Source organism: Hippoglossus stenolepis, chromosome 11 (assembly GCF_022539355.2).
Source record: "Hippoglossus stenolepis isolate QCI-W04-F060 chromosome 11, HSTE1.2, whole genome shotgun sequence".
Taxonomy (NCBI): Eukaryota; Metazoa; Chordata; class Actinopteri; order Pleuronectiformes; family Pleuronectidae; genus Hippoglossus; species Hippoglossus stenolepis.
Genome location: NC_061493.1, coordinates 6,538,937 through 6,564,625, shown reverse-complemented (window position 1 = coordinate 6,564,625; position 25,689 = coordinate 6,538,937). Strand labels below are relative to the sequence as shown.

Below are 25,689 nucleotides of genomic sequence, written 5' to 3'. Positions count from 1 at the left end.
TTTAAAGAATTTGATGATCAATCAATTGATCATCAAAATCACACAAACACACTGAGAGAGAAAAAAGTGTAACTTGTGCCAGCTGTTTTCTTTTTATCCATTTGCCTTGAACAGGTTTCAGTGAGTAAAACTGCTTATCAGGATGCCAAAGCACAGACGGTGTGGTTACAAGCTTCCATGTTCTTCCAAAAATATGCATGTTAACATATCTTTAAGGTGCCAGTTGAACAAATATTTTGTGCATGACTAGTGATGCTCGAACAAAGGCAAACAGTGGAAAACACTACAAAACAAATGTAACTCTATGTACTGAACACGAGTCTCAGGATATTTGTCATAATCCATATTTACAAGTGAAATGTTCCTTTTGTTTGACATGAACATTTAAACGGTCACATCATTACATACAAACCTGTTGGTGTTACATTGCATGGAGTTTATCATACGTACATTTACAACTTCTTTACATACACCATTTACATCAGTACCTAAACCAGGAGCTGTATCACAGCCCTTGGTACATGGTACAAAACAACCGTACAGCTACACTGGGAGTGACAAAAGTGATTTGTTGTTTGAAGAGACTACACACTGTGAACACAACTTGCCTAGTGACTCAAAAACACTAAAGTAATAAATGGCTTCTGGAAAAGATTTAAGGGTTACTTCACCCAATATATGAAAAAGTGGAATCCAGCCATGCAGTCACATTTGAATTTCACTGCCCTGAAAACCTACATTGAAATAAGCATCTATTAGCATCTATTAAGTCATATGCTGAGTCTCTCACAGTGGCTTTCGGCATACCAACTATTACTCATTAGCACATAACACGGTGTTCGCCCATGGCTGAGTTTTGCAGGTATTTGGTTTAAGTCAGGAGAAGATCCAAGTTTCGGGAATTGCTGAGCGGGGACCAAAATTATTTTTCTTAATATCATGGGATTAATTCTTTCCCAAAAACTTAAATGTCAACCTAATAGACTTGACTTGACCGTGATGGGTCAAGTCAGGGCCTCACCATCCATAGAGCCAGGCTGCTAGCATTCCAAACATTGTCTCCTTTTCAATAAATCACAATTATTTCTTTTAGAAACTACTTCAAGTTAAAAGAAACCCACAATGGTCCAATGATTTATCCAGATGAACAAAGTCCCTGTCTCCAGAAGTAGAAGTAGAAAAGTATATGAACCAACAAGACTCAAAATTCTACAGCCGTGCCCGTGGCCATGCTTCAGCTCAGCAGTGATATGAGCAGCTTGCCAACATGCACACAATGACAATTGTAGCATGTTGATAATTATCGGCTATGTTTACTATAGCACTAAATACAAAGAAGAGCTTAGGTCAAAATGAAAGTCATTAATTTAGCTTTTTTCAAAAAACACCGTATTGAGAGGACATTATTTTGACCTTATAGTCGACCTAGATGAAAAGTCAATTACTTAAAGGTTCAGTGTGTAAGATTTAGGTGAAAGGGATCTATTGGCAAACATTTTATATAAAATATTCCTAGTGATGTTATTACTAGTGTTTCATCTAAATTGTACAAATTGTTTTCTTTACCCTAGAATGGGCTCTTTATATTTAAATACTTCAAACTGGACAAACTAAACACCTTTGGGGTTGTTAAGACAAGTGAAGGCTTCCGCAGGTTCTTTCATGTTTGGAAGGGGAGGGTGAGGTGAGGGGTATTCAGCTGCAACATGCAACTTTACCACTAGGTGTCACTAAATCTTACACACCAAACCTTTAAGTCAAGTGAACCTATTTCATAATTGTCATTACAATTCATCCAATAGTTATTTCAATGTGGATGACAATGGTCGACAGAGTGGCTGACACTGGTCTAAAGCCACCATAGCTACAAATTTAATTTACTACTCCGCTATTGTATTGGGCTGGAGCCAAAAATCTCAAATAGTTTAAATCCTTGACAACAAATAAACCAAATCTCCATGGCTATAAGCCACTGGTTTTGCAATTAGGTTGAACTGCCCCTTTAAACTTTATTTCACATTGATAGAACATTTTCAGTTTTTGAGCATGCACACCTCCCCAGAAGTTCATCAGCAGTCGACCTGTAATGCAAGCTGCTTCGAGATGCAACACTCATCACCAGCACTCATAATTCTTCTCAGCTGTTTTATCACTAAAAAGGGTAAGACCCTTAAAAGGGTACAGAAAAAAGCAAACAGCCGTGACTGTTGGTGTGTTAAGTTTTCCCTTTATCGACATGCTTGTGAAAATGTAAGTCAAGCCCATTGCTGATTCTTAGAGACGCCCGTTTTGCTGGTTGCAATTTATGAACTTCTTTTGAGGTACAAGCACAAAAAGTGGTTTTATTCATCCCAAGAGAAATATTATAAGCGACTAATGGTCACATTCGGTGAAAAGAAAACAACGATTGCATAGTACAAGAATATGAGGAAGGTCTCAATCTTTAAAAACAAGCCTGTCATTAATACCTCAGGAGAACGGCCTCGGACAACATATTGAAACTAGTTATGAGACACAGCAATTACATCTGATTTGCCTATATCTGAATGATTACAGCAGTGCAGTCAAAGCATTAACACTTCTATGCTTTAACAAAATCACCACACACTGATACTGTGGAGGAGAGCCCATTGTACTGCTTTATATAGTAATCTGGTCATTTTTATATAAAAACCCATCTGAATTTACAGATTTAACCCTGCAACTATGCTGCAGTGTGTTTATATCGGATTTTATAAGGGTTTCCTTTTAGATTTCGTAAATCTGTGTTAATAGAATACACCAAATAATCACAAATGGACTTAATTTTTCACCAATCACACTGGTAAAATCTATTGTTTGAGCACCTAAGGCTGAATTTATTCTTTTCAATTTCAATGTAACATAAAGTGCCATGTAAGGTCGCGCAACACATGAGTTTTGTGGCACTATTGATTAAGGAAAAAAAAAAAAAGGCAATCACTTCCAGTACTGGCAGGAGATGTTTGGATTGTGCTTATGTATGAAGAGGGAACAAAACAAAGGGAAAGAAATTAGGAGTTCATATAGCTGATTGCATCCGTTCTCCCATTTACTGTATAAGCGCACTGTAAACGTTTCAAGTGTGATTCCTGTGATGAACTGAGCCTCGTCTCAATGTGGTCCTCATGCATCCTGCAGTAGTGTCACAGTCCTGCCAGCTTCACGTCTCATCATCATCTTCTTCCTCCTCCTCCTCTTCCTCTCTTTGGCAGTAGTGGTCTCTTGGAACTGACTACAATTCAGCTGTGCAATACCATTTGTTTCAGTCCCTTTTTGCTGGCTCCGCTTGATTTAACTGATGCTGAGCTGAGCAAATCCGATGAGTTTAACATCATCAGGAATTTCAGACTCCTCCACACCTGATGCCTGGAAGACAGGGAGCAAAAGAAAAAAAAGAAAAATATGATAAAAGAAAAAGAAAAAAATTTCTGTAGTACAGATTGTAAAATATACATTTATATTACAAAATCCATAAATGGTTATGTCCATGTACTCACCAGTTTAAAGGTCCGATTTTTGTTACTATGAGGATCATCAACAATCTTTTGCAAATTGGCAGCAACTAGACAAAAGATTTAAAAAAATTAGAGGACTACATCAGATTACCAATGAATGTGAGAAAGGTTAGTATCAGGATTTTAAATAAAGACTTCTTCCAAGTGGTGAAAACAGGAAATTTGTGTTTCAGCGACAATCTGCATAATAAAATCATATACTGGATGTATTTAGGTCATACATACCGTTTTTCTAGCTTTATCAAACCTACTACAAATCTTCCTAAATTTCCCTCAGGATCAATAAAGTACCTATCTATCTAAATCACACTCAAATCCTTTTTCCCCCCAAATATTTTAGTAATTTAGGCATAGAGGGTATACCAAAGTAGATCTGAAAAAAATAATCTATCATATCTTACCAATTTTCTATACTAGAGAGAGATAAAGGAACATTAGAGCAGTGAAGTGACTTCATCAAATCTATGCAACTGTAAAGATGCCACCATACTGTGCCATTTCCCTAAACCTCCTTTTCCATTGGTCGAAAAAGCCACTAACACCCTCTACCCGTGGCTCTTCTCTGCAACGGGAATGGATTTTATTGGCATCCACACCCGGGTTAAATGACATGGGTGTTAATCGGCTCCAGCCCAGATCTGAAGTGATGGAAACGTGACACCTAGCGCCTCAGTTTAAACTGCATTTGTGACATTATACTTGAATCAATGAGGAAAAATAATTAATTAATAATTAATTAATGCTATTTCTGAAACTTACCAATGACTAAGTCCCTCCCATCCACCAGCCCGGCTGAAACCAACTCCTGAGAAACTCCATCAGCAGAGTCTGGGACGCAGAAAGGAAAATCCCAAAATAAAGACATGAGACTGGATTATAAAAGTACACGTGAGAGGGACAAAAAGGTTTGTGAATTACTCCTACCTCTGCCGGACATGAACTCAAACCGGATGTCATTGAGTTCCTTCTTGAGATTTCTCAGTCTCAGGACGAGGCTGATGGGAACACTAGCATCGGCTGCAGAAGGATCCTGCAACAGAAAAATAATCGGTGTGCAAAAATCCCAAATTATCGAGAACACATTTGCACTTGCCTGAGCTAACTAAGCACTCTCCGTCTTTGTTTTTACCTGAGCAGTGGGCACAAGTGACAGGCTCGCTGTTTGCATGGGAGCCTGTGGTGGAGCATCCTCTCCTGTCTTGGCCGCACTCACAGGGCCCTCATGTGCTGCAGCGGGTGGCTGCAGATGTCCTGTGGAGCCAGCTACTGGTGGAAAAAGCTAAGAGACACGAATTTGCAGATTTATCAAGTGAGGGTTTTCAACTTTACATGAATGGAAAAAAACAAAAGAGGACACACATAAGACAGTCATGCAGATTGTGCTTTCAAGACATCATGATAAATCAAGATTTTAAGGTCATGTCCACTACAAATGGACTCACCTCCATATTCTGGGACCCGTCCTTCACTCTGGGCGACTGCAGAATGGACATGACAGATTGTCAGGATTAAAAACATGCAATTCTCCTTTTATCCCCCAAATGTATGGACTGATGAAGTATTACAGGATTGAAGTAATTTGACACACGGTAGGTGACGTCAAACACAAGGCTTCACTGGAATCACAGTCAACAGACGATAAAATCCCTCACCCAGACATGAATTGAATGTAAACACAAACACACACAATTATACAGGAAAACTCAGCAGGTGTTTTAGGCCAGGTGACAGTTTTTCTCCAAAGGATTGATTCTGACAGTTAAAATCATGAATCCTATTTAATTTAATAATTGTTCCTGTTATTTTATACTCTTATGCTTTCCGTTTTTAATTAAAATTGCTAAAATAATTAGTTTTTCTGCTTGCTCATTGTGGGATCTGTAGCTTCTCTCTATAATGTTGTAATGTCTCAACCTTTCCACATGGAAAGTGTCAGTGAAATAATGTATGTTGAGATTAGGTGCAATAAAGATAAAACTGAATTGAATATTGCAGAAACATGGAACATAGAACAAACCGTTTCTAGCTCTAATTAAATTTGGGAAATAGGACTTTCTTAGTGCATTTATCTGAGTAACCTAAACTTGAACTACACTGACAATGACATGGTAGGCCTCAAAACAAAAAACGTGAACTCCAGCACTCAAACAGCACCACCTGCTGTTTAAAAGGATACTGTGTGCGTTGAGAATATACAGTATGGTGGCCTTGTAAAGTAAACCGATTGAGTATTGGGAGACGCAGGCATGCAAAGACTCACCCGCAGAGCTGCAACAGCAGCTTTACCCTCCTCGCTCTCCTCGTCCAGCTCCTCGTCACTCCACTCCCAACCACCATCCTCCGTCTTGTGGAGGCGGCCACTCGAGCCAGGCACACGACGCACCTACACAATGCATTAAAATAATAATTATAGACACACCCTGGACAATGCACCAGACAACACACCAGTTCACGGCAACACAAGGTTGTATATTCACAATCCTCTAGTAACAGTAGACCTTTTTTGATCGCTGTGTTATTGTTGGCCCTTTGTGTAGAAGCCTCTCCTGCAAGTACTCGTTGTTCTGTGACAGGAAGATAAACATTTATTACAGGATCGATAATGGTTCTCTTTCAAACATCCCAAAAAATTTTCATTTCATTTTCCTATTAGTAATGCAGGGTTCACCTTGGATTTAGTGAAGAATTTGTGTTTCAGCAACTCAGCAGCAGTTGGCCTAAATAAGAAAGAGACACGGCTCCTTATTAAATTCAATGAAGCAAAACAAACAGAACTCTTATCCGGTTTTAGGCAAAAAAAAAAGGGTTTTGGGACTAACTGACCTTTTTTCAGGATCTTTCTGTAAACACAGGGAGAGCATCTTCCTGAGGGACTTTCCGTACTTCTTCACCATTTCCTTATCTGTGATGCCCGTCTCCAGACAGGGAGGGTCATTCTGCAAAGTTAACATCAGCACCTACAGAAAGGCAAAGGTCTGATTTAGTCGATTCACAGTTTATAAAGATGAACTGTTAACTGTGAAGAGACACAAACCGAAACTTAATGATATCAGGATTTTGTTTGAGCCGTTTAAAGTGTTATAATATCCCTCTGTTGAAATAAAGAAAATAGACAGTAAGAGCAACAACACTTACCTTCATTGGTGGGTATTTGTGATATGGCGCAGCCCCTGTGGCAAGTTCAATGGCTGTTATCCCAAAACTCCAGATGTCTGCTTTGAAGTCATAGCCATGGACCTGTGGATGAAAAACAGAACCAAGTGAACAAAGCTCTTAAGTCTTTCTCTTATATTTAAGTTATGAGGCAGAGAAAGTTGTAATCTACAAAACAAGCCTCCTACCTGCTCCATGACCTCCGGGGCCATCCAACACGGCGTCCCCACAAACGTCTTTCGAACTTTGTTCCGAGTCATGTCTCCTCCTGTTGCTAGAAAGGCACTCACACCAAAGTCTACACCGTGTGTGTACATTTGAGTGAATGAAACAGGGAAAAAATGAAGAAAAGGGCATGTTAAATTGATTTCAAAGATTCAGACTAACTATCTTTTGTACAGTAGTTCATTTGCATTATGTATTACTGTATGTATCAGGATTGCAAAGTGCAACTACATAGAGTATCATTTGACGGTAGATGGAGAGAAAACACTGTACCAGCAATTTGCACTGAGCCGTCATCCCCAAGCAAAATATTTCCAGCCTTTACATCCCTATGCATGAAGAGAAGAAAGATTAAATCGCCACAAACATTTAAGATAACATGTCAGAGATGATTGACAGACTATCTAAATGAACAAACACTCTACACACTATGAATAAGGTAAAGCTCTATATTTAATCTGCTTCATCTCATTCTTCTTGATTTCTGTGCGCAAACACCAAGTGCAAACTATGCATATTTCTATAATTTCCAGGCAGAGGCACTTCACCCAAAACTTAGGGGAGAAGTTTAACGTTAAATAAATGTTTTAATAAAGTTGCAATAATGACAGTGAAGAAACCCCTTCAAGACACAAACTAGAACTACCACACTGCGGTTTTATGCCTCCGTCAACCGGTGCAGCTTATGTGTATATATTTTAGCTTTTTTTCCCCAGATTCATATAAATGTCACTTTAACCTTTGACAACTGAAACATAATCATTTATCTTTGAGTCCAAGAGACAACTGAATAAAAGTTGAAGATACTACCTCAAGCAGCCTTGAGATATCACATTCAAGAGGCCAAAAAACACATGTTTTGAAGCTACCGTGACCTTTGACCACCAAATTCTATACAGGTCATCCTTGAGTCCAAATGAATGTTTGTGCCAGATGTGAGGAAATTCCCTTTAGGCATTCCTGATGTATTGAGTTCAACCCATGGCCATGTGACCTTGACCTTTTGACCTTTAACCACCAAAATGTAATCAGTTCATCTTTGAGTCAAAGTGAATGTTTGTAAAGAATTTGATGACATTCCCAAGCTGATCTTAAGATATCACATTTAAGAAAAACATAGACATACTTTGTGAGGCCACCTTGGCCGTTGACCTTTGGCTACAAAAATCGAATCCGTTAATTCTTGAGATATAGCATTCACAAGAATCAGACGGATGGACAGACGTACAGACAACACGAAAAACATAAAAAACAGAGGCTGTCTTCACAGTGTTGGTTCAATGTTCCTCGGAGGAACTTTTATGTAAAACACACCTGCTTAATTATATATTACGAGTGAATTAAATATTGAAGAAGCGAGATCTAGTTCAAACCGACACTCATATGCAGTGACAATAAGCCCAGTGTTTGAGTGAGCTGAGCTTGAGTGAGGATGTCTGATGGGACACTGAGTCTACCAGCTGGTACCCTGCAGACAGGTGACACACCAGAGCAACTCACCGATGAATCTGCCCGTTTTTGTGAAGATACTCCAGCCCCTCCAGCACTTCTTTCAGGATGGAAGCGATACTGGCCTCGTCCAACACCCCGGTCTTGTGCTCGCCACGAGAGATGATATGTTTGATGATGTCCAACACAGAGCCTGACAGAGAGGCGGAGACAGTACATGGAAGGAATCTATAGTTTGGCAAGTAGTTGAAGGTATTTGTCTGGCAGTAGTCTGTACTGTAAATAAAGTAAGACATGTGTCCTGCCAACAACAACACCTGATCTCCAAACACTGCAAGTGACCTTACAATTAACCACCTAATTGTACCAAAAAAATTATTACACGTTTGTGTCTGTTGTTTTCTTTTTTATTAGTGAGCTTTAGGAGCACGGAGGCAGATCGAACAGAGCAAGGCTAGCTGTTTCTCCATGTTCACATTCATTATGCAAAGCTAAGCTGCTGGTTGTAGCTTCATGCTAAGCAGAAAAGAGAGTGATATCAATTCTCTCCGCTAACGCAGCAAGAGAGAAATTAAGCCTATTTACTAAACTCTCAAACTGCTGCTTTGTTGCTTTTCAAGAAAGAGTCATTTCACACATTGAGCAATATTACCAGCCACATTTAATGTCCTATTAAATAAAATTTTGTGACATGATCAAGCCAATATTGTGTCCTCTCCCACTACATATATATATGTATATTTTAAACTGAGCTGAAGGAATGAACGCGAACAACGTCTTTATTTTTTTTGTTGCAGGTCTTTAAGAAAAAGTAATTGCTCTTCAATATCTATCAGCTCTAACTCCAACATGATCCGCTGAGCAACAGTCGCCATTTTTCTGAAGTAAACAGTGGTCAGCACTGTAAATAAGAGGACCACACCTGCACACAACTATGAATGCTCACAATGGTGTTGGCCCCATGCATATGCTACATGCGTACGTACGGCGTAGCTCCAACGCAAAAGCATGAATTGGGCCTAAGCCTAACACTCTTACTGCGGTTTTCAGACTCCACATGGCTTCAACATCATGTTTAAACCGGAGTTTATGTGATATAAAAGAAGCAGGTTAAATAAAGTCAATTCAAAGTCAAGCAGAAAAAAAATTCTTTCTTTTGAGGGACTTACCACCACTGAGAAGCTTCATCACGAGCCACAGTTCATCCTTCACCACAAAGGAGGTATAGTAAGACACAATGTTTGGATGGTGGCACTGGCTCATAGCCTGGATCTCTTTCTGCACAGTGAAGAAAACGTGGGATAAAAGGTCATACAAGGAGTTTCTTTTAAAGTGAACGCCCATTTAATAAAATATGAGTCAAAGTGTGGCTTGAATGAATCAACCCAGTCCCTGCTATTAGTCATTGTTTACAGAAAAACCCTCCATGTTAAAATGGCGAAAACCTAATTCAGGGTAGCTGAGTGCCTCTGACTCCAGACGGTGACCTGCGTTACATCATCACCTGGTCACAAAGCCAAGACATTTTAACCTAGATGACAGACAAAGGTGAATTCAGGACCTTGATATATTATATAAGCACTGAGTAGGTGTAGGTCCTGGCAGAAAGGGCAATGTTATGATATATTCAAATCAATCGTTCCATAAATTTTAATATCAATGCACAACAGACTTTGCAAATCAATAATTGGACAAAGATGAGGAGGAAGTGACTGATGCAGAGCTGAGTCATCACTCTTTTTTTTATTATGTCTTAACATTTTAGATACATTATTCTCTCTGATAAACAAGTAGTGTGCAAAACTGCATATTAGTTATTCTTAGATCTGTGTCATGCATTTGCTGATGATATATTGTTAGATGAAAACGATGACAACCAGTAGAGATATTATTATATTGATAGTACACAAGTCGTCATCCTATATTTGTTAGATTTGTGTGGGTAACAATAAGCAGGACTGCTTCATGACAATTTGAGATTGAAAACATTATTAAATAAATGTATAGGAAACTGACTCTTAAGTGTTTGTGGTTTTGTTCCAAATAAAAACTAATATCCCAAAATTGTGAATAAATCGAAAGTATTCCTGTGTAAAAGTCATTTATTCTGTTCTAATTTGTCTTTATTAGTGTTTACTTGGGTTGTATCAAACCTCTGGCAAACAGACAAACACATATAGAACATCTGGACTGCAGATGCAGGCCCACAGTTTGCAATGGTTTCTCACCAGGAGCTCATCCATGCTAGTCTGACACTTCTCCAGGTTGATGCGTTTGATGGCCACCTTCTCCTTCCTGGGTTTGCAGTAGGCTGCCTGGACAACTGCAGTGGCTCCACTCCCTGAAGAGAACACCATTATTTAGAAACTGAAGCGGTGAAGGAATAGAGGAGGAAGGCCCTTCAGTTTACATAATATGACAGCTTGTCTAAGATATTTGATGTCTAATATGAAAGGGTGCGGAGTTTGCGTCGACTAAGGTCACTGACAGAATAACACAGTGACGCGCAGAACCCACTCAGATATAACAGCAAGATGCGACATCAGAGCAACTTGCTCGGTCGAGCTACCTAGACTCGTGTAAAGTATGAGTTGACTGTAAGCAGTAATCACACCTTCGGGAAAAGACAACCACACAGTTCAAACCTACACTCACAGTGGGCTAACTTAGCTAGCCGTTTAGCTTCGTGTTGACTTACTAAGAAGCTGTCTCACTGTAGCTCTCCAACTAGCAGAAGCTGGTCATGTATTCGGCCTGGCCTGAGGAGAACCGGGCTGTTAGCCTCCCTGTTATGTAGCATCGGGTTGTGGCCACACACTGGCCCTCTGTTAGCTAGTTGGCTAGTAGCAGCCGATACCGCTGTGAAGACAGGCTAGGCTGCTAGCATTAGCAAGCTAAGCTACTCACCTATCACCTCGTTGAGTTCGTAGTCATCCTTGTCGATTGACCAGGATTGGGAGGACTGGTCGTCTGCCATGGCTTCGCTGTTTGTACGGTGTAAACAATGCTTGTAAATAAGACGCTGTGTGGGATAATAAGTCTGTGATTACTCCATTCGGCGTCGGTGATGCTGTCTGCTGCCGCCGCTCCGCCGACAACTACGCTCCTGTCAACACTGCTTCACGCGCTACTGACGCCCGGGCCACACATTGGACGCGGAACGGCAGCGGAACAGCTCGGTTTTCATTTCCGCGCCCATGTTAACAGATGAGAGGTGACACACCTGCTGTCGAATGTTTCTGAAGACATTTCTTTATTTTCTGTCGAATGTTTCTGAAGACATATCTTTATTATCTGTTGAATATTTCTGAAGACATATCTTTATTTTCTGTTGAATGACACAAATGTAAATGTTTGCAACACTTCCTGTACCCGTTTTCAAGATAAAGGCACTCCAGCGTTTCTGTTGACTGAATCCATTCATTTGTAATAAAAGTTATATTTTTTATTTTTTTAATATTTGCAGGAGCGGAAAGGTGCACGGCTTCATTCTGTAAAGTACAAGTTTTTATTTGAGTACACAGGACTACTTTTAAAATACAGTGGTCACACCAGAAACCTCACAAGGGCTGAAGTTATATGAAAATGTTAACCCAAAGAACTTAAGGTGATGGACAGTAGGCTCTCTCTCTCTCTGTCTGTCTCTCTCGCTCTCTCTCTGTCTATCTATCTGTCTGTCTCTCTCTTTCCCTCTCTCTCTGTCTCCCTCGCTCTCTGAACCTGTCTGTCTGTCTCTCTCTCTTTCTCTCTCTCACACACACACACACACACACACACGCTGAGCAAAAACCACGGGACGATGCGCAACAGGTAAAAAAAACAACTTCCGACGTGGAACCACTCCTCAAGGATAAAAACATGTTGATGTAAAGTGACATCATAGTAAGACTTCTGTTATTTACGGTCACTTCCGGGTAAAAACATGTGTATAAACCTTTTATATACAATCTATGGTATAAACACAGTGGAGCAGAGGATCTGGCAGTATAGACGCTCCGCCGCTGAACTGTGTCCGGCGTAAACAAGAAGCGGGACACAGCAGAACTGCGTCCCGACACTTCCGCTGCTGTTCCGCAACGTGACGCAACGTGACGCAACGATTTACGTACGAACCCGGGAGGAAGGACGAAGGTGCCGCCATCTTGAGTGTGGCATACACTGCTAATTAACAAAATAATATATGGTTAAAATCTGAAGAAGTCAGAAACAATCAGCATAATGTTACACGTATAAATATTTCCGTCTTTAAAGAGGAGATATTCAGTATTTTATACTTTTTACATCCCGCGCTTAAAAAATTGTGCACAGTACACCCAGTGGATGCAGCTAATGTCTCCACTAAGATTTGTTTGTCTTTTTTTCTTTTTTTTTGAGAAAACTCACACCATTCACTCGAGTAAAAGTAGCAATACTACACATTACAAATAAATCAGTATTTAAAATTGTACCCAAGTAATCAAAAGTTATCATTGTGTAAACTGCTCCCTTGGTGTAGTATTATCAGATTTTGGACCATCAATATATTACTCATAGATTGTCTATAAACATGGATGACGTGTCTACATTTCCTACCATTACCCAGAAATAAAGTAAAAATATCCCGCACATGAATACATTTAATGCATTTGGAGCCAGAGTCTGTCCAGTAGCAATCAGGGGATGGTTACTTTAACCATAACCGCTCGACAAATCACAAGTCAATCTCAGCTGTCCATCGTAACGTTTCACCCCATTTGTATAGACTCAACTAACTAATTAAAACCAAATCCAATCGAAAAAATGCTTGAACATAAATCATTGTGAGAAGAACTATACCTAAAATGACAGAAACCATCATGGAGAAAAATGTGTTTGATGTATACTTTGACATTTTAGTTTGGCCCATGTCCCATCTTCTGTCATTGAAAGGTGAAATTTATGAACTGTACTGCAGCCAGCAACTAGGTGGCGATTGAGATGCTTTGGCTTCATTTTTGGGGAGCAGTCATGTCATCCATCTTTATGCGGCCCATTGTTTCAATAGGCTGATTTAAGTGATATATTTATAAAAATGGATAATTAATTCCATAACAATATACTCTTTTATCAGTGTTTTTAATATCTTAAAGGTATCTATTTGAAAAATGAAAGTACTTTAAAATTGCACTTATGTATAGTATATGTTCAGTACAGAGCATGTTTAGAATGATTTGTATTGCTACTCTGCGATCTGCGGTCAGATGTGTCGTGTCATAATGTTCTGTTGGCACCTGTCAAAAGTTGATGCGCTGAGATATGAGGATGTTTTGGGGGAAACTTCTGAAAGTATGTCTGGCATTGGTGGTATGTGAGGAAACAGCAGGGCCTGTTCTTGCTTGTTTGACAGGCACAGCCAACAAGCAAAGACACACACTTCAATATATTGCAATGAATGTTTTTGTGCATTAAAGAAAATTACCAACATCCTGTATTGACAACCACTTGTCTATAGCACTCATACCAAAGGTAAAGTCCAAACCAGGCTCTGTTTTCTTGCCTGTTTCCCGGGATCTCTGGGATTTCAGACAGGGTCGACCCCGCTTCCGGAAGCTCTGGACCTGATGCTGCATTAAAGCTCACTCATCCTGATGCTGACAGTGCGCTGAGAGTAAGCCATGCCTGAAAGGGAAGTGCTGAGGGCCACAGGAGTCCCCAACACACCAGTGACTGCAGTGCTATTATCCTGCCAAGGCTAAGCTACACATGAAAAGGAACGCTAAACTCACTGTCAACTATATGGTGAGCCAACTCTACCATTGTTCAAATGAGGAAAAAGGCAATAAAATTAAAATAAAAAAGATAAGGAAATAATTGCCTAAAGCCTTAGCAGAACTTGACTATTGAAATAATGTGATAGCATAATTCCACACTGTCTAAGTATTACTTGTAAAACCTGATTGCAGTGCTCCTGAGGTGATTGTCAAATATTATTTTCCCCTTTGGCTGCAGGTGCATGAGTGAGCAGTAAATAACGTGGTATGCTAACAACGTCAAGTCACTTTTATTCAGAGGAAGTTGTGTGAGGTCACTTTTCAATGCAGAGCAGGCGTGTACTGTTAATTTACAGAGACCCAACAATCCCCACCATTAGCAAGCACTTGAAGAAACCCAAACCTGGCTGAAGAATGCTGGCTATACAGTAAAGTCACACAGTGTGTAAACTTAGCCCATGCCTGCTGGCTAGAGCTGCTGCTGAGGTGTGACCTGCCTTCCTGTGACATCAGCAGAGCAGCTTGCATGGCAGGCTTGTCAAACCGGTGTGAGAGTCTACAGAGCTGACACCATTCACACCGCCCTGGAGAGAGAAACACACCAGTCTGTCCTCGGAATCCATTCAACATAGCAAAAAAAGAACAAAACTGGTTTTCCAGTCTGCCTTGCGCTCATGGACCGAAGGAGCCGCTTCATGTGAGGTCAAGTGACAAGTGAGACGAGGACAAAAAACCCTAAGCTGTACACGAGAGAGAGAGAAATCCAGACAGGATGGAAATGAATGGGGGTGAAAAGACAAACAGCGGTAGGACACATTTTTTGTTCTGTTTTTTTGTACAAGTTAACGTGCTTGTTGGGAGTAATTATGTAAAGCCCTTTATAATTATTGGGCCAATGGGAGTGAAGTGGCTTTATCTCATTTTTCTTAAACTTAAATTGCTGCTGAGATACTTTTTTCTCCAGCAACGGAACATATGTAGAATATGGAGTGAAACGTGATCGAATAATGTCACCTGTGGAGTCACACTTGTTTATAGGCTGCCAAAAGGTGTGGCCTTGTAATCCAGCCCAGTTTCACCATTCGTGCAAGCAGAAACAAGTTATGGCAAACCAAGACATTCTCAAGATAACCCGGGAAGAAGAAATCTACAATCTATTACTGCAAACAACGTTCGAAACTAAACGTAGCGCTCTGTTCTCTGTGATGAAGAAGTGTCCACGGGCAAGATGCTGAACACCAAAAATGGCCCCTCATAGTTGTTGAATGCACTAATTGTAATTGTAAGTCGCTTTGAATAAAAATGTCAGCTAAATGACATGTAATGTAATTCCTGTTAACTTGTTTTACAGCTACTTTTTACGACTGTGTTTCTTTTAAACGAGTAAACCTGGTAGACTCCGTAGCAAATCACAGCAACTTGCAGTATCGCAGTATCGCCACTAGAGAGAGTCCGTAAAGCAACAATGTCAGGACTGAACCTTCACTGTACAGTAAAAGTGGACTGTGCCGCTTTATTATTAATTATTCAAGTGAAACGTGATGTTTGATTTAGTTTTTCTCTTTTTATATCAAATACGTAGATTGACCTAGCTGTATTTTAAACATTTATTGTGTTTCTTCTGAGGTTAAGTCAAGTTTAATGGCTGTAAACCTTCGTTACTAGGAGGTGAGACGTAGTCCGGTATTTAAGATGGTTAGCGAGCTAAAAGCTAAATTAAGCCAAAAAATCTGTTATTTAAAGTCCTTCACAGGGTGTGTGGATGTTTAAAAATGACGTCACTGCCTTCAGACCTTATCAACCCGCGTCCCTGCTTCATATCAGATGGAAGTGTCTTAATAAGACATAAACTAATATGTCCAGGAGAGGTTGTGTCGCAGCTCCTCAGTACTGTAGCAGCTGGAGAGGGTGTGTGTTTGTTTGTGTGTGTGTTTGTGTGTCATCTGACTGAACTTTGACTGAGGCTCGTACACGCCCCTTCCTGCACACACGGCTCGCTCCTTGCTCCCTGCGAACAGTAGTAGCGTTTCAGCACCTGAAGGCATCATGAGCTGCCTGCGGAGACCAGCCAAACTCAGCTCATCTGAGGAGTTACTGCGCTGTGCCAGGAGCCAGAAAGACATACAAGTGAACGCGAAGCTGCTAGGTAGGCTGCACAGCAGGTATCTGAAGTGTAACACAGAGGAGAAGGAACCGAGGGATCATCCAGGGTCGGACCACAGCACACACTGTGGAGACCTCACCTTGATCTGATGTGTGAAGCTGTTCAACTTTGCTTCTTAAAGGGCTTTTTAATCATCCTGCCTGGGTGACGTTTTGGACATCCACTCTTTGAGATGAAAACAAGTTGGGAGACAGAAGGGCTGAGTTTAAGGTTTAAGTCAACTGTCAGAAATGTAATGTTTCATCTGTTCTCTCTGGTCTCTCAGGGATGGAGGGCGACCCGGACCTCCAGTTCCTCCTTCAGGGTGGAGATCTCCTCAAGGTCCGCTCCACGTCATGGAAGAAGACCCGCTACTACAGACTCCAGGAGGACTGCAAGACCATGTGGCATGAATCCAAAAAAAACTTCAATACAAAACAGACCTGTGAGTGCTGTCCCAGCATCCCACCTACATGTGTGTGAGATCTCCTGCATGTCTTGTCTGTTTTCAGGGTTGATATAACTTAAACCATCAAATTATTAAAGTCAAGGGCTTTAAAATAATATTTCTGTCTGAAAGACCTTGGTATTATCATACACAAACCTTGTTGCTCATGGGTGTGTCTGGAGAGATAGCGATGTTGTGAATAAGAGTGGTTTAATCTTGTTCTGCTTCCATATCATAAACTGACCCTATTGATGTCACAGTCTGATAACTGTGGTGTAGTCATGTCTTAATTGCTCTAGCTACTTCTGATAACATGCAACCCTTAGGTTGCATCCAAGATCTCTGCACATTAGTGACTTTAAACTTTACTAAAAGCTCAATTCCTTCAAACCTGTAATGTGACGTCAGTATACTGCAAACAGGAGGCCTTTGTTTACCAAGCAGGCTGGTCTGTAATCACTAAAGATACCACAAGTACAGAAGAGCTGCTTTTTTTTTGTCAGTCCTGGTCGGGAATTCCTTTATTTAACAAAATACCATTAGTGCAGTATAATTTACGCAGCTTCTCTGCTTTCAGTCTCGCTGTATGACATCTCAGCAGTGAGGATGGGCCGACAGTCGGAGGGTTTAAGGAAGAACACAGAAGAACAGGTGGAAGGTCGTTGCTTCTCCATTATGTTCAAGAACCGCCGCAAGAACCTGGACCTCATCGCCAGCTCCGAGGAGGAGGCCAAGCAGTGGGTCAGCAGCCTGGAGAAGATGATTATCAACTTAAACAACCTCAACGCCCAGCAGAAGTCAGAACAGTATCCTTTACATGATCATGTTTAGTGTTTATTATTGGTGGTCATACCTTGTATTGTACGTATGCATTTATCCAATCCTTACATTAGAAACTTTTCAGTTGGATCTTCAGCTGCCTGAGGAAAGCAGACAAGGACAAAGACGACAAACTGAGTCAGTCAGAGATGAAGAACTTCCTCCGTCTGATCAACATTGAAGCGGACGACGACTACGCAGAAATGCTCTTCCAGGTGATGCCCTCAGAGGTTTTTAATGCTTCATAATGATGGAAATGACATGTAAACACAATGAGAAGCTATAAAAACACACTGCTTCAGATTAATGTTTTGATGTGAAGATTTAAACATCAAACCATGTTTTAAGGCCTCTCCTAGAACATGAAGTAATTCGTTAAAGGTACGAAGACAGACAGGAAAACAGTGTTAACATGATATTTCAGGCAAATTGTGGGCGTGTGTTTGTGTGTGCGTGTGTATACTTGTCTTTTTAGAGGCTGTACTGTTGTTCTTAAGTAAATTGCCTGTTTGAAAAATAGAAAAAAAAATTTAGTCAAACAAATGATCTAATTCACCTTATTTCCCATCCTCTTAATACTACTAATATAGTCATCTTTTATCAGTTTTATTGTACAGTTAGTTCAGTGTAAATTAAACCATCATTTATTATCCAATTTTCTCATATAGCAATGTGACAAATCCAAATCTGGATACCTGACTGGAGCGGAGATCCAACACTTCTATGAACTGTTGACCCATCGGGAGGAAATCGATGTTATCTACGGACAGTTCGCTAAAACCACAGGCTTCATGAGTCCTGAAAACTTAGTTGAGTTCCTGATGAAAGAGCAGAGAGGGAAAGCTTCAGTGGCCCTTGCACACAAGATTATCGAGAAGTATGAGCCGGATGAACATGGTCAGTACCTGAACTGAAATAAGATGTTTTTTGTTTCAGGTTGTTTCTCCACAGTGTGGTGGAGCAGTACTTCTCTGGTTCCCTGAGCTTTCAGCATCACAGCTCTGCTGGTTTTCTTTAATCACGGACTGATACACGGCGCTGAATGCTCCATTGTAGCTGGTAGAACCGGAAACCAGCTGGCTGTGTAACTCTAGTTGTTGTATTTTGCATTTGCCATACAATTAGTAACTTGTAGGTTTTAATATAGTGATGCCAATGCGTTTCTTTCATTTCCAATGATTTTCCATATTTGGTATTTACGAATGACCCTTCAGAATCAATTTGTGATATTGTTTTTCACAGTTGCTCAGCATTAGGGTTTAAAGTAGCAGGATTTCTGTGACACCCAAATGGGAAATATTTGGCCAAGTGTAACGGCTCTGTGGGAGGGAGCGTGGTTATTGCTTGTGTGCTGTACTGGTGAGTAATTATAGATTAAACAACCAAGTGTAGATAAAAGAATGAAAGGTAATGTGTAACTTTCAGTGAGCTGATGCCACTGTGCTGCCACAAAGAAGAAACTGGCTTTAACTAGTTAATGTTAAACTACAAGATAAAGTTAAACACATGCAGTTTGCAATAAAAACCACGGATTCAATGGGGTTTATGCATATATAGATCAGTAATATGTTACATTATATTTTTTGTAGAGTCTGTAGGGCTGTTTTTTTCTCTAAGTAAAAGAGATCAGAAAATATTAGATTCTTTTTATATACCCACAGTCTCTTGGTTTGTTTAATTATTATTTTTCAGTTTCTTAACAATGTTAAGTAATTTTGGGTACCTTGAAAGACGCTGTATACATGCATTATTATAATAATATAATATAATCCAAGTTGTTATTTAAGTATCCTTTATCCTGGGATTGAGTTTTAAATAAGAAAGGAACCCGGATCCTGTTAAGAAAGACAGCATTATGTAACCTTCACACATTGTGTCCATGTGTAAATGACTGATCCTTCGCTTATTGTTGCTTTGATGCACCACTGTCACATCAGCTGCCTTACTCTTGTTTTCTCTCAGTCAAGGCGAAGAAGCTGCTGTCTAAAGATGGCTTCCTCATGTACATGCATCACCCAGAGGCCATGATCCTGAACTCAGATCACAATGAGGTGTACCAGGACATGAACCAGCCCCTGAATCACTACTTCATCTCCTCCTCACACAACACCTACCTCATGGAGGATCAGCTCAAAGGGCCCAGCAGCACAGAGGCTTATGTCAGGTGATAGCTCTCCACCGACCACCTGAATCAGTAGACAAAAACAAAGCACTCCATCAAAAAACAAAACATATAGGGACATTACAGAAACCATTAGTGGGAACAATGTGGCTTGTCAGAAAGGTTTAATACTATTGGTCCAGGCTTAAGATTATATTAGCACTTTCACCCTATTTCCATCCATCCATCCATTATCTATACCACTTAATCGTTTGAGAGTCGTATGGGGCTGCAGCCAATCCCAGCTGAAATTGGGCAAGAGGCAGGGTACATCCTGGACAGGTCTACAGTGGATCGCAGAGTCAACGTATAGAGACAAACCACCATTCACTCTCACCAGTACCCGGAGAAAACCCAAGATGACACAAGGAAAACATGCAAACGAAGCAGGAACTTTCTTGTTTTGAGGCCACAGGGCCAATCACTGTAACACCGTGCCTGCCCCACCCTATTTTTCATAATTTTACACAAAAATTATATATGTTATATGTGGTTGTGTATCTGTTAATCTAATGTTCTCTCCTGTGATCTGCTGCACTGAGACAAGTTCATATTTTAACCATCTGCCTGCAGGGTTACACTGACACTCACGTCGGGCCTCCCTGGGGCTATTTGTCATATTTGTATGTTTGTAATATTGTGATATTTCTATTTACAATATCCTTTTTTTAACAGATATTCACTAATACTGGTTGTGACTCTCTCAGGGCTCTTCTGAAGGGCTGTCGCTGCGTGGAGCTGGACTGCTGGGATGGATCTGACGATGAGCCAGTGATCTACCACGGCTACACACTCACCTCCAAGATCCTCTTCAAAGACACAATCAAAACCATCAAGGAGTATGCATTCAAGGTGTGTGTGGATAGTGTAGCATCCTGTATATTATTGTGTAGTTTCCAGTAAGTGAATTCTGTTTGTCTCTTTGTCATGTGTCATCTTCAGACGTCAGATTACCCTGTGATCATCTCGTTGGAGAACCACTGCAGCGTGGAGCAGCAGAAAGTCATGGCCCACCACATGAGCTCCATCCTAGGCAGTGCACTTGTTACCACTCCGCTGGGGGATGGCATGCCCACAGATTTCCCTTCCCCTGAGGTTGTTATTCACTCTTATCTATCTGTAGACTTTATTATGACATCAGTCACTCACACTCTTTGATATGCTTGTGTATTGACATCTAGGAATTAAAGGGAAAGTTCCTGATCAAAGGGAAGAGGTTACACAAACTGGAGACCATCTTTGCCTCTGAAACAGCAGCAGATGATGACGAGGATGTGACGGAAGAAGAAGAATCAAATGATGAGGATGAGCAGAAGGAAGAAGAGCCAAGCAAGGTGGGAGTTCCATCAAGGGAGAGAAAATGAATCAATTGCAGATAATTGAGTTTTACTTACCCTTTATCTTCTATTCAACGTGTAGAAGAAAAAGAAGCTGAAATTAGCTAAAGAGCTGTCTGATATGGTGATCTACTGTAAGAGCGTCCACTTCAACGGCTTCGAGGACGCCGTTAAAAACCTGAGCTTTTACGAGATGTCGTCCTTCAAGGAGGGAATTGCCATGAAGCTGGCAGAGGAGTCGGGTGAGGAATACCTCGGGGTGAACTCACCTCTATGTTTTAAGTTGCTTTCAGACATGCACTGAACTCTTGATAATCTCCTGACATTCTCCAAATGTCAGAGTGAGAGGCTCCGGATTTTCTCCAGAGTTTCTCTTGCTATCTTCCATATAAAAACTCTGGATAATGTGAGAATTAGCCCATGGGAGAACACAACAGGAGCTTCTCTAGAGGATTCACCCTAAGGGAGTGGGCATGTGTATGAGGATTCTAACATGGGACATACGCAGTATAAGAAAACAAAAACAAGAGTACAAATATCTCAGGATGAAAAAACAGTGCCACACACATAGAGGACACTGACAAAAATGTAGACAAAAACTGCAGAATGAATCAGTTTCATCCCGCCTCTGCCTACCGCACCAACCCTTACCTGAACGCTCCGGAGATTTCTGTGTTGTTGTGAACGCGTTTGAAAATCTCCTGCTACATTGTTCATATGTAAAAGGTAAACTCTGCAGAAAGTCCAGACGGACCGATTGTATTGAGATTCAACGGAGTTCATGTCTGAAAACAGCTTTCGTGTTTCATATTAATTTCAAATTTGTTTCTTTAATTTGCTTTCTGAAAGAAGACTTTGTGAAATCAGGTCTAATGTTTTTGTCTCCATGTCAGTTTTCCACGTAACATCCTGTTTCCTCTAAACTTGATAAATGGACACTGATAACCAGTTGTTCCAGTTACGATGGCACTGCTGTCAGAATCAAGTGCACATATGTTCTGTATCTGCTGGTACTAAATGATACTATTTAATTTCAGATCAGTAATTGACAGTATGTTTGGTTGTTGATGTTTTGTCTACAGCAAATGCCTACATCCTTCATAATGAGGACAAGCTGAGCCGAATCTACCCAGCAGGCTCCAGGACCAACTCATCCAACTACAACCCTGTGCCCCTGTGGAACGCCGGCTGCCAAATTGGTACAAACCTCAGACTATCACATAGTACAGTCCGCTCTGATAATATGGCAGCCATCAAGGGAAAATCTTGATCTAATGAGTCTTATACATCCCTCACTCAGTTTAATCATTTCTCTTCAGTGGCTCTGAACTTCCAGACGACGTGCCTGGACATGGATGTGAACCAGGGCAGATTCCTGGTGAACGGTAAAAGTGGCTACATCCTGAAGCCAGCCTACATGAGGGACGAAGCCACAGGGTTTGACCCCAACACTCTGACCCGAGGAGAGTGGCTGAAGAACAAGACGCTCCATGTCATGGTGACGATTGTCTATACAAACACAAACACAGACACTGGCATTAATCCAAAGCAATTGCTGTAGCGTCCGGTTCTTCAGGAATGAGTCCATTATGTGAAGGATGTTTGTTTTTTCTAATCGGACATGATGTGTCAACCATCTGCCACCAGGTTATATCAGCGCAGCAGCTCCCCAAACTGAACAAGAAGAAATCCTCAATTGTGGACCCGCTGGTTAAAGTGGAGGTGTACGGAGTGCCGGAAGATGTTGCTGTGAAAGAAACCAACCCTGTTGAAAACAATGGTGCCTTTCCTTTTATGTACATCGACATCGAGTGTTCTTTTACATCTTGATGTAGTTTAGCATTTCAAGGATTTTTACATTTATTTCTGTATTTTTAAAGCAAACTTTAAACTGAACTGAGCACAGCCAATGCAATGTATTTATTTTTATCCCAGTATAGCATCAGTATTTTGGCTTACTTTCGGATTATCGAGAGGTCTGGTAGAAACCGTCTCTTCCAGTACTAAACAACACACGCAGCACTTTTACTCTCTAGTAAAACCTCTTGCCTCTTGTTCACTCGGAAAAAACTCCTGCTCAGCTGCCAAAATGCATTCTAGGAAATGTCGCAAGTCTTTTCAAGTTCAGCAAAACAGGTCGAAAGCAAACAAAATAATTATTGGAATGTGACGTACATGAGAAAGAACTGATGCAGAACAACCATGAAACACCACTGAGGGAAAGTCTCCCCTTGTTTTCAGGGTTTAACCCTTCGTGGAACGAAAGCTTCGAGTTTGACGTGTACGTGCCAGATCTGGCTCTGGTGCGCTTTGTTGTGGAAGACCACGACTCAGCGTCTGATAACGAGTTTGTCGGACAGTACACACTTCCCTTCAACAGCCTGAAAATGGGTGAGTTCAGTATCTGGCTGCAGATGTTTGCTATTCTTGTCAGGTCGTGTTTTTTTCTCCTCACTGTAACCCAACAATTTTAAAGCACTGATCGTTCTTTGTTTTCACACTTGATAAATGAACAGAGACATCAACTCTCTGGTCGAGCAAAAGAGAACTCCATTCACATGCTGCACAAAGAGCTGTTCATATTCTCCTTGTTTCTCATCGCTGACTGCAAACGCTTTATGCTCTCTCACAGGATACAGACACGTGCCTCTGCTCAGTAAGAACGGAGACCGTCTCCCCTCAGCCGGACTCTTTATACATATCATGGTCGTAGATGTTAAGTGAGACGTCGTCGACTGACATGTGCCTCTGCAGGAAACTAGGACCCCCATCACACAGCCGTGTCTCAGCTGCTTTGAATTAGATTTTATACTTTTTTAGATCTTGATTGACTTATTGGCTTCATTTTAGAAAAGAGTTAGATAAAGACCACAATCTTAACAGTAAGAAAGTACAGATCTCTATCTGAAACAATGAGTTGTTTGAGGAGCTGTTAGACTCTATATTACTCCAGATCAATAACCTTATATATAGGTTTAATACAATGCACTAGATGTTCAGATTGCAATAGCATTGATTTTGTTTTTACTATGAAAGCTTGTGTCCCTCATTTCTGGTCAGTTAATGTTTTGTATATTTTTTATTCAAATGGACCGCTTTATGAATTCTGGAGAAACATAAGCAAACTTAAAAACAATCTACTTTGTCTTCATCAGTTTATTTTAGTCATCAATTACATGTATGAATATTGTTCATGTAACATCATCTTGACTACTTTTATCTTTTTATAATTCAAGATGGAGATAAAATATTCAAACACAAGCACTGGTCTCGATCTTTTTTCCAGCTCTAACTTAAAGGGGACATAGCATGCAAATTCCACTTTGTTAGTGCTTCTACAGGTTAATGTGGGTATCTGGCATGTCTACCAACCCAAAAACTCTGGGAAAAACACTCGCGCGTTTTGTTATAGTTCCTCTAAGTCAGAAACGTCATGCTTGAGCGACTCGATTGCACTTCCTGTGTATTGTGTCGTAACAAGGAACTGGAAGTCTCCTACATGGTCTTGGCCCCCGTTACTTCCGGGTTTACACCGGAGGCAGCGAGGCTGAGAGGCAGCGCAGCGCCGTTCCCAAGCACAGCCGGGCTGTTCACACTGGACGAGCATTTCTCCGCTGGTCAGCCCGCGATTCACTCACATGTGGCATTTGTCTGGATCGTTGGGACTGGGAGGCTGCAGCAGCTGCTCGGGAGCGACCGCTCACTCTCCCGTGCGTGAGCTGGAATTTGTGTCAGCGCCACACAGCCAGCAGTGTGGAAGACTTCCGCAGTGTTCAGCGCTACTGTAACCCCCGAACCCGACATTCAACGGGTACAACAACAAGCGGAGAAAGCAGAATCGCGGGCTGACCTTATATATACAGTCTATGGGGCTGACCAGCGCGGAGAAATGCTCGTCCCGTGTGAACAGCCAGGCGGCTGCGCGCTTGAGAACGGCGCTGCGCTGCCTCGCAGCGGTCTTCCACACTGCCAGCTGTGTGGAAGACTTCCGCAGTGTTCAGCTCTACTGTACGCCGGGTTACAGTAGTTACGCCGGGGTACACCGGACGCGGAAGCGCCGCTGCGAGGCAGCGCAGCGCCGTTCTCCAGCACCCAGCCGCCTGGCTGTTCACAGAACCGGCATTTCTCCGAGCTGGTCAGCCTCATAGACTGTATATATAAGGTCAGCCCGTGATTCTGCTTTCTCCGCTTGTTGTTGTACCCGTTGAATGTCGGGGTTCGGGGTAAATGATGGTCTTCATAGCCCCCTCTTTCTCTCTCTGTCTGTCTGCTTGTGTGCTTGTAGTGGATGGGCAGAGGGGGACATTTAATTATGTGATTGGGAAAATTAAAACTCCAGGACAACAAGGGGAATACAAAGTATGGGATGCATATTTGATAATTTATATCATATAAAATATGTAATTTATATCGTTTAAAATCATGGGGGGAGAGGGGGGAGGGGGGAGCTGGCTCATTAGCATTTAAAGGAACAGGCACTCAAAACAGGTCACTCTGTGGAGGGCTGTTTTATACAGGGTAAAAAGGGTGCTGTTTTATATGATCCTTGTGGTATTTTGACCAAAGTATGTTACAGACATTTCATTAAGACCCCAAGGAACCATATCAACTTGTGGTAAAATGGGCATGCTATGTCCCCTTTAACAGTGTTTCCAGTGATTCATAATCTGTTGTACCAAGTGGAATAAC

At 41.2% G+C, this 25,689-nt stretch overlaps 2 protein-coding genes across 3 annotated transcripts; one reads left to right on the top strand and one right to left on the bottom strand.

The window, feature by feature from the left end:
* Positions 1-69: 69 nt before the first annotated feature.
* Positions 70-11,541, bottom strand: LOC118117666 (serine/threonine-protein kinase OSR1). Its single transcript, XM_035170092.2, has 17 exons — positions 11,271-11,541; positions 10,592-10,704; positions 9,533-9,641; positions 8,415-8,556; positions 7,188-7,243; positions 6,878-6,987; positions 6,672-6,773; positions 6,360-6,493; positions 6,205-6,253; positions 6,035-6,100; positions 5,797-5,919; positions 4,979-5,014; positions 4,666-4,815; positions 4,461-4,566; positions 4,296-4,364; positions 3,519-3,583; positions 70-3,387 (listed from the first exon to the last, which is right to left on the bottom strand). The coding sequence occupies exons 1-17, from the start codon at positions 11,338-11,340 to the stop codon at positions 3,313-3,315; spliced, it is 1,575 nt and encodes a 524-aa protein (XP_035025983.2). The 5' UTR covers positions 11,341-11,541; the 3' UTR covers positions 70-3,312.
* Positions 11,542-14,635: 3,094 nt separating this feature from the next.
* LOC118117665 (1-phosphatidylinositol 4,5-bisphosphate phosphodiesterase delta-1) lies at positions 14,636-24,261 on the top strand. 2 transcript variants are annotated; one of them, XM_035170091.2, is made up of 15 exons: positions 14,636-14,898; positions 16,522-16,680; positions 17,261-17,489; positions 17,588-17,717; positions 18,171-18,399; positions 19,465-19,666; positions 20,371-20,515; positions 20,606-20,758; positions 20,845-20,997; positions 21,083-21,242; positions 22,083-22,199; positions 22,320-22,498; positions 22,648-22,780; positions 23,242-23,391; positions 23,633-24,261. In XM_035170091.2, the coding sequence occupies exons 1-15, from the start codon at positions 14,865-14,867 to the stop codon at positions 23,722-23,724; spliced, it is 2,265 nt and encodes a 754-aa protein (XP_035025982.2). In that variant the 5' UTR covers positions 14,636-14,864; the 3' UTR covers positions 23,725-24,261. The 2 variants fall into 2 exon arrangements, with proteins under 2 accessions (XP_035025982.2, XP_035025981.2); XM_035170090.2 differs by lacking the exon at positions 14,636-14,898 and adding an exon at positions 16,087-16,238.
* The last annotated feature ends 1,428 nt before the right edge of the window (positions 24,262-25,689 follow it).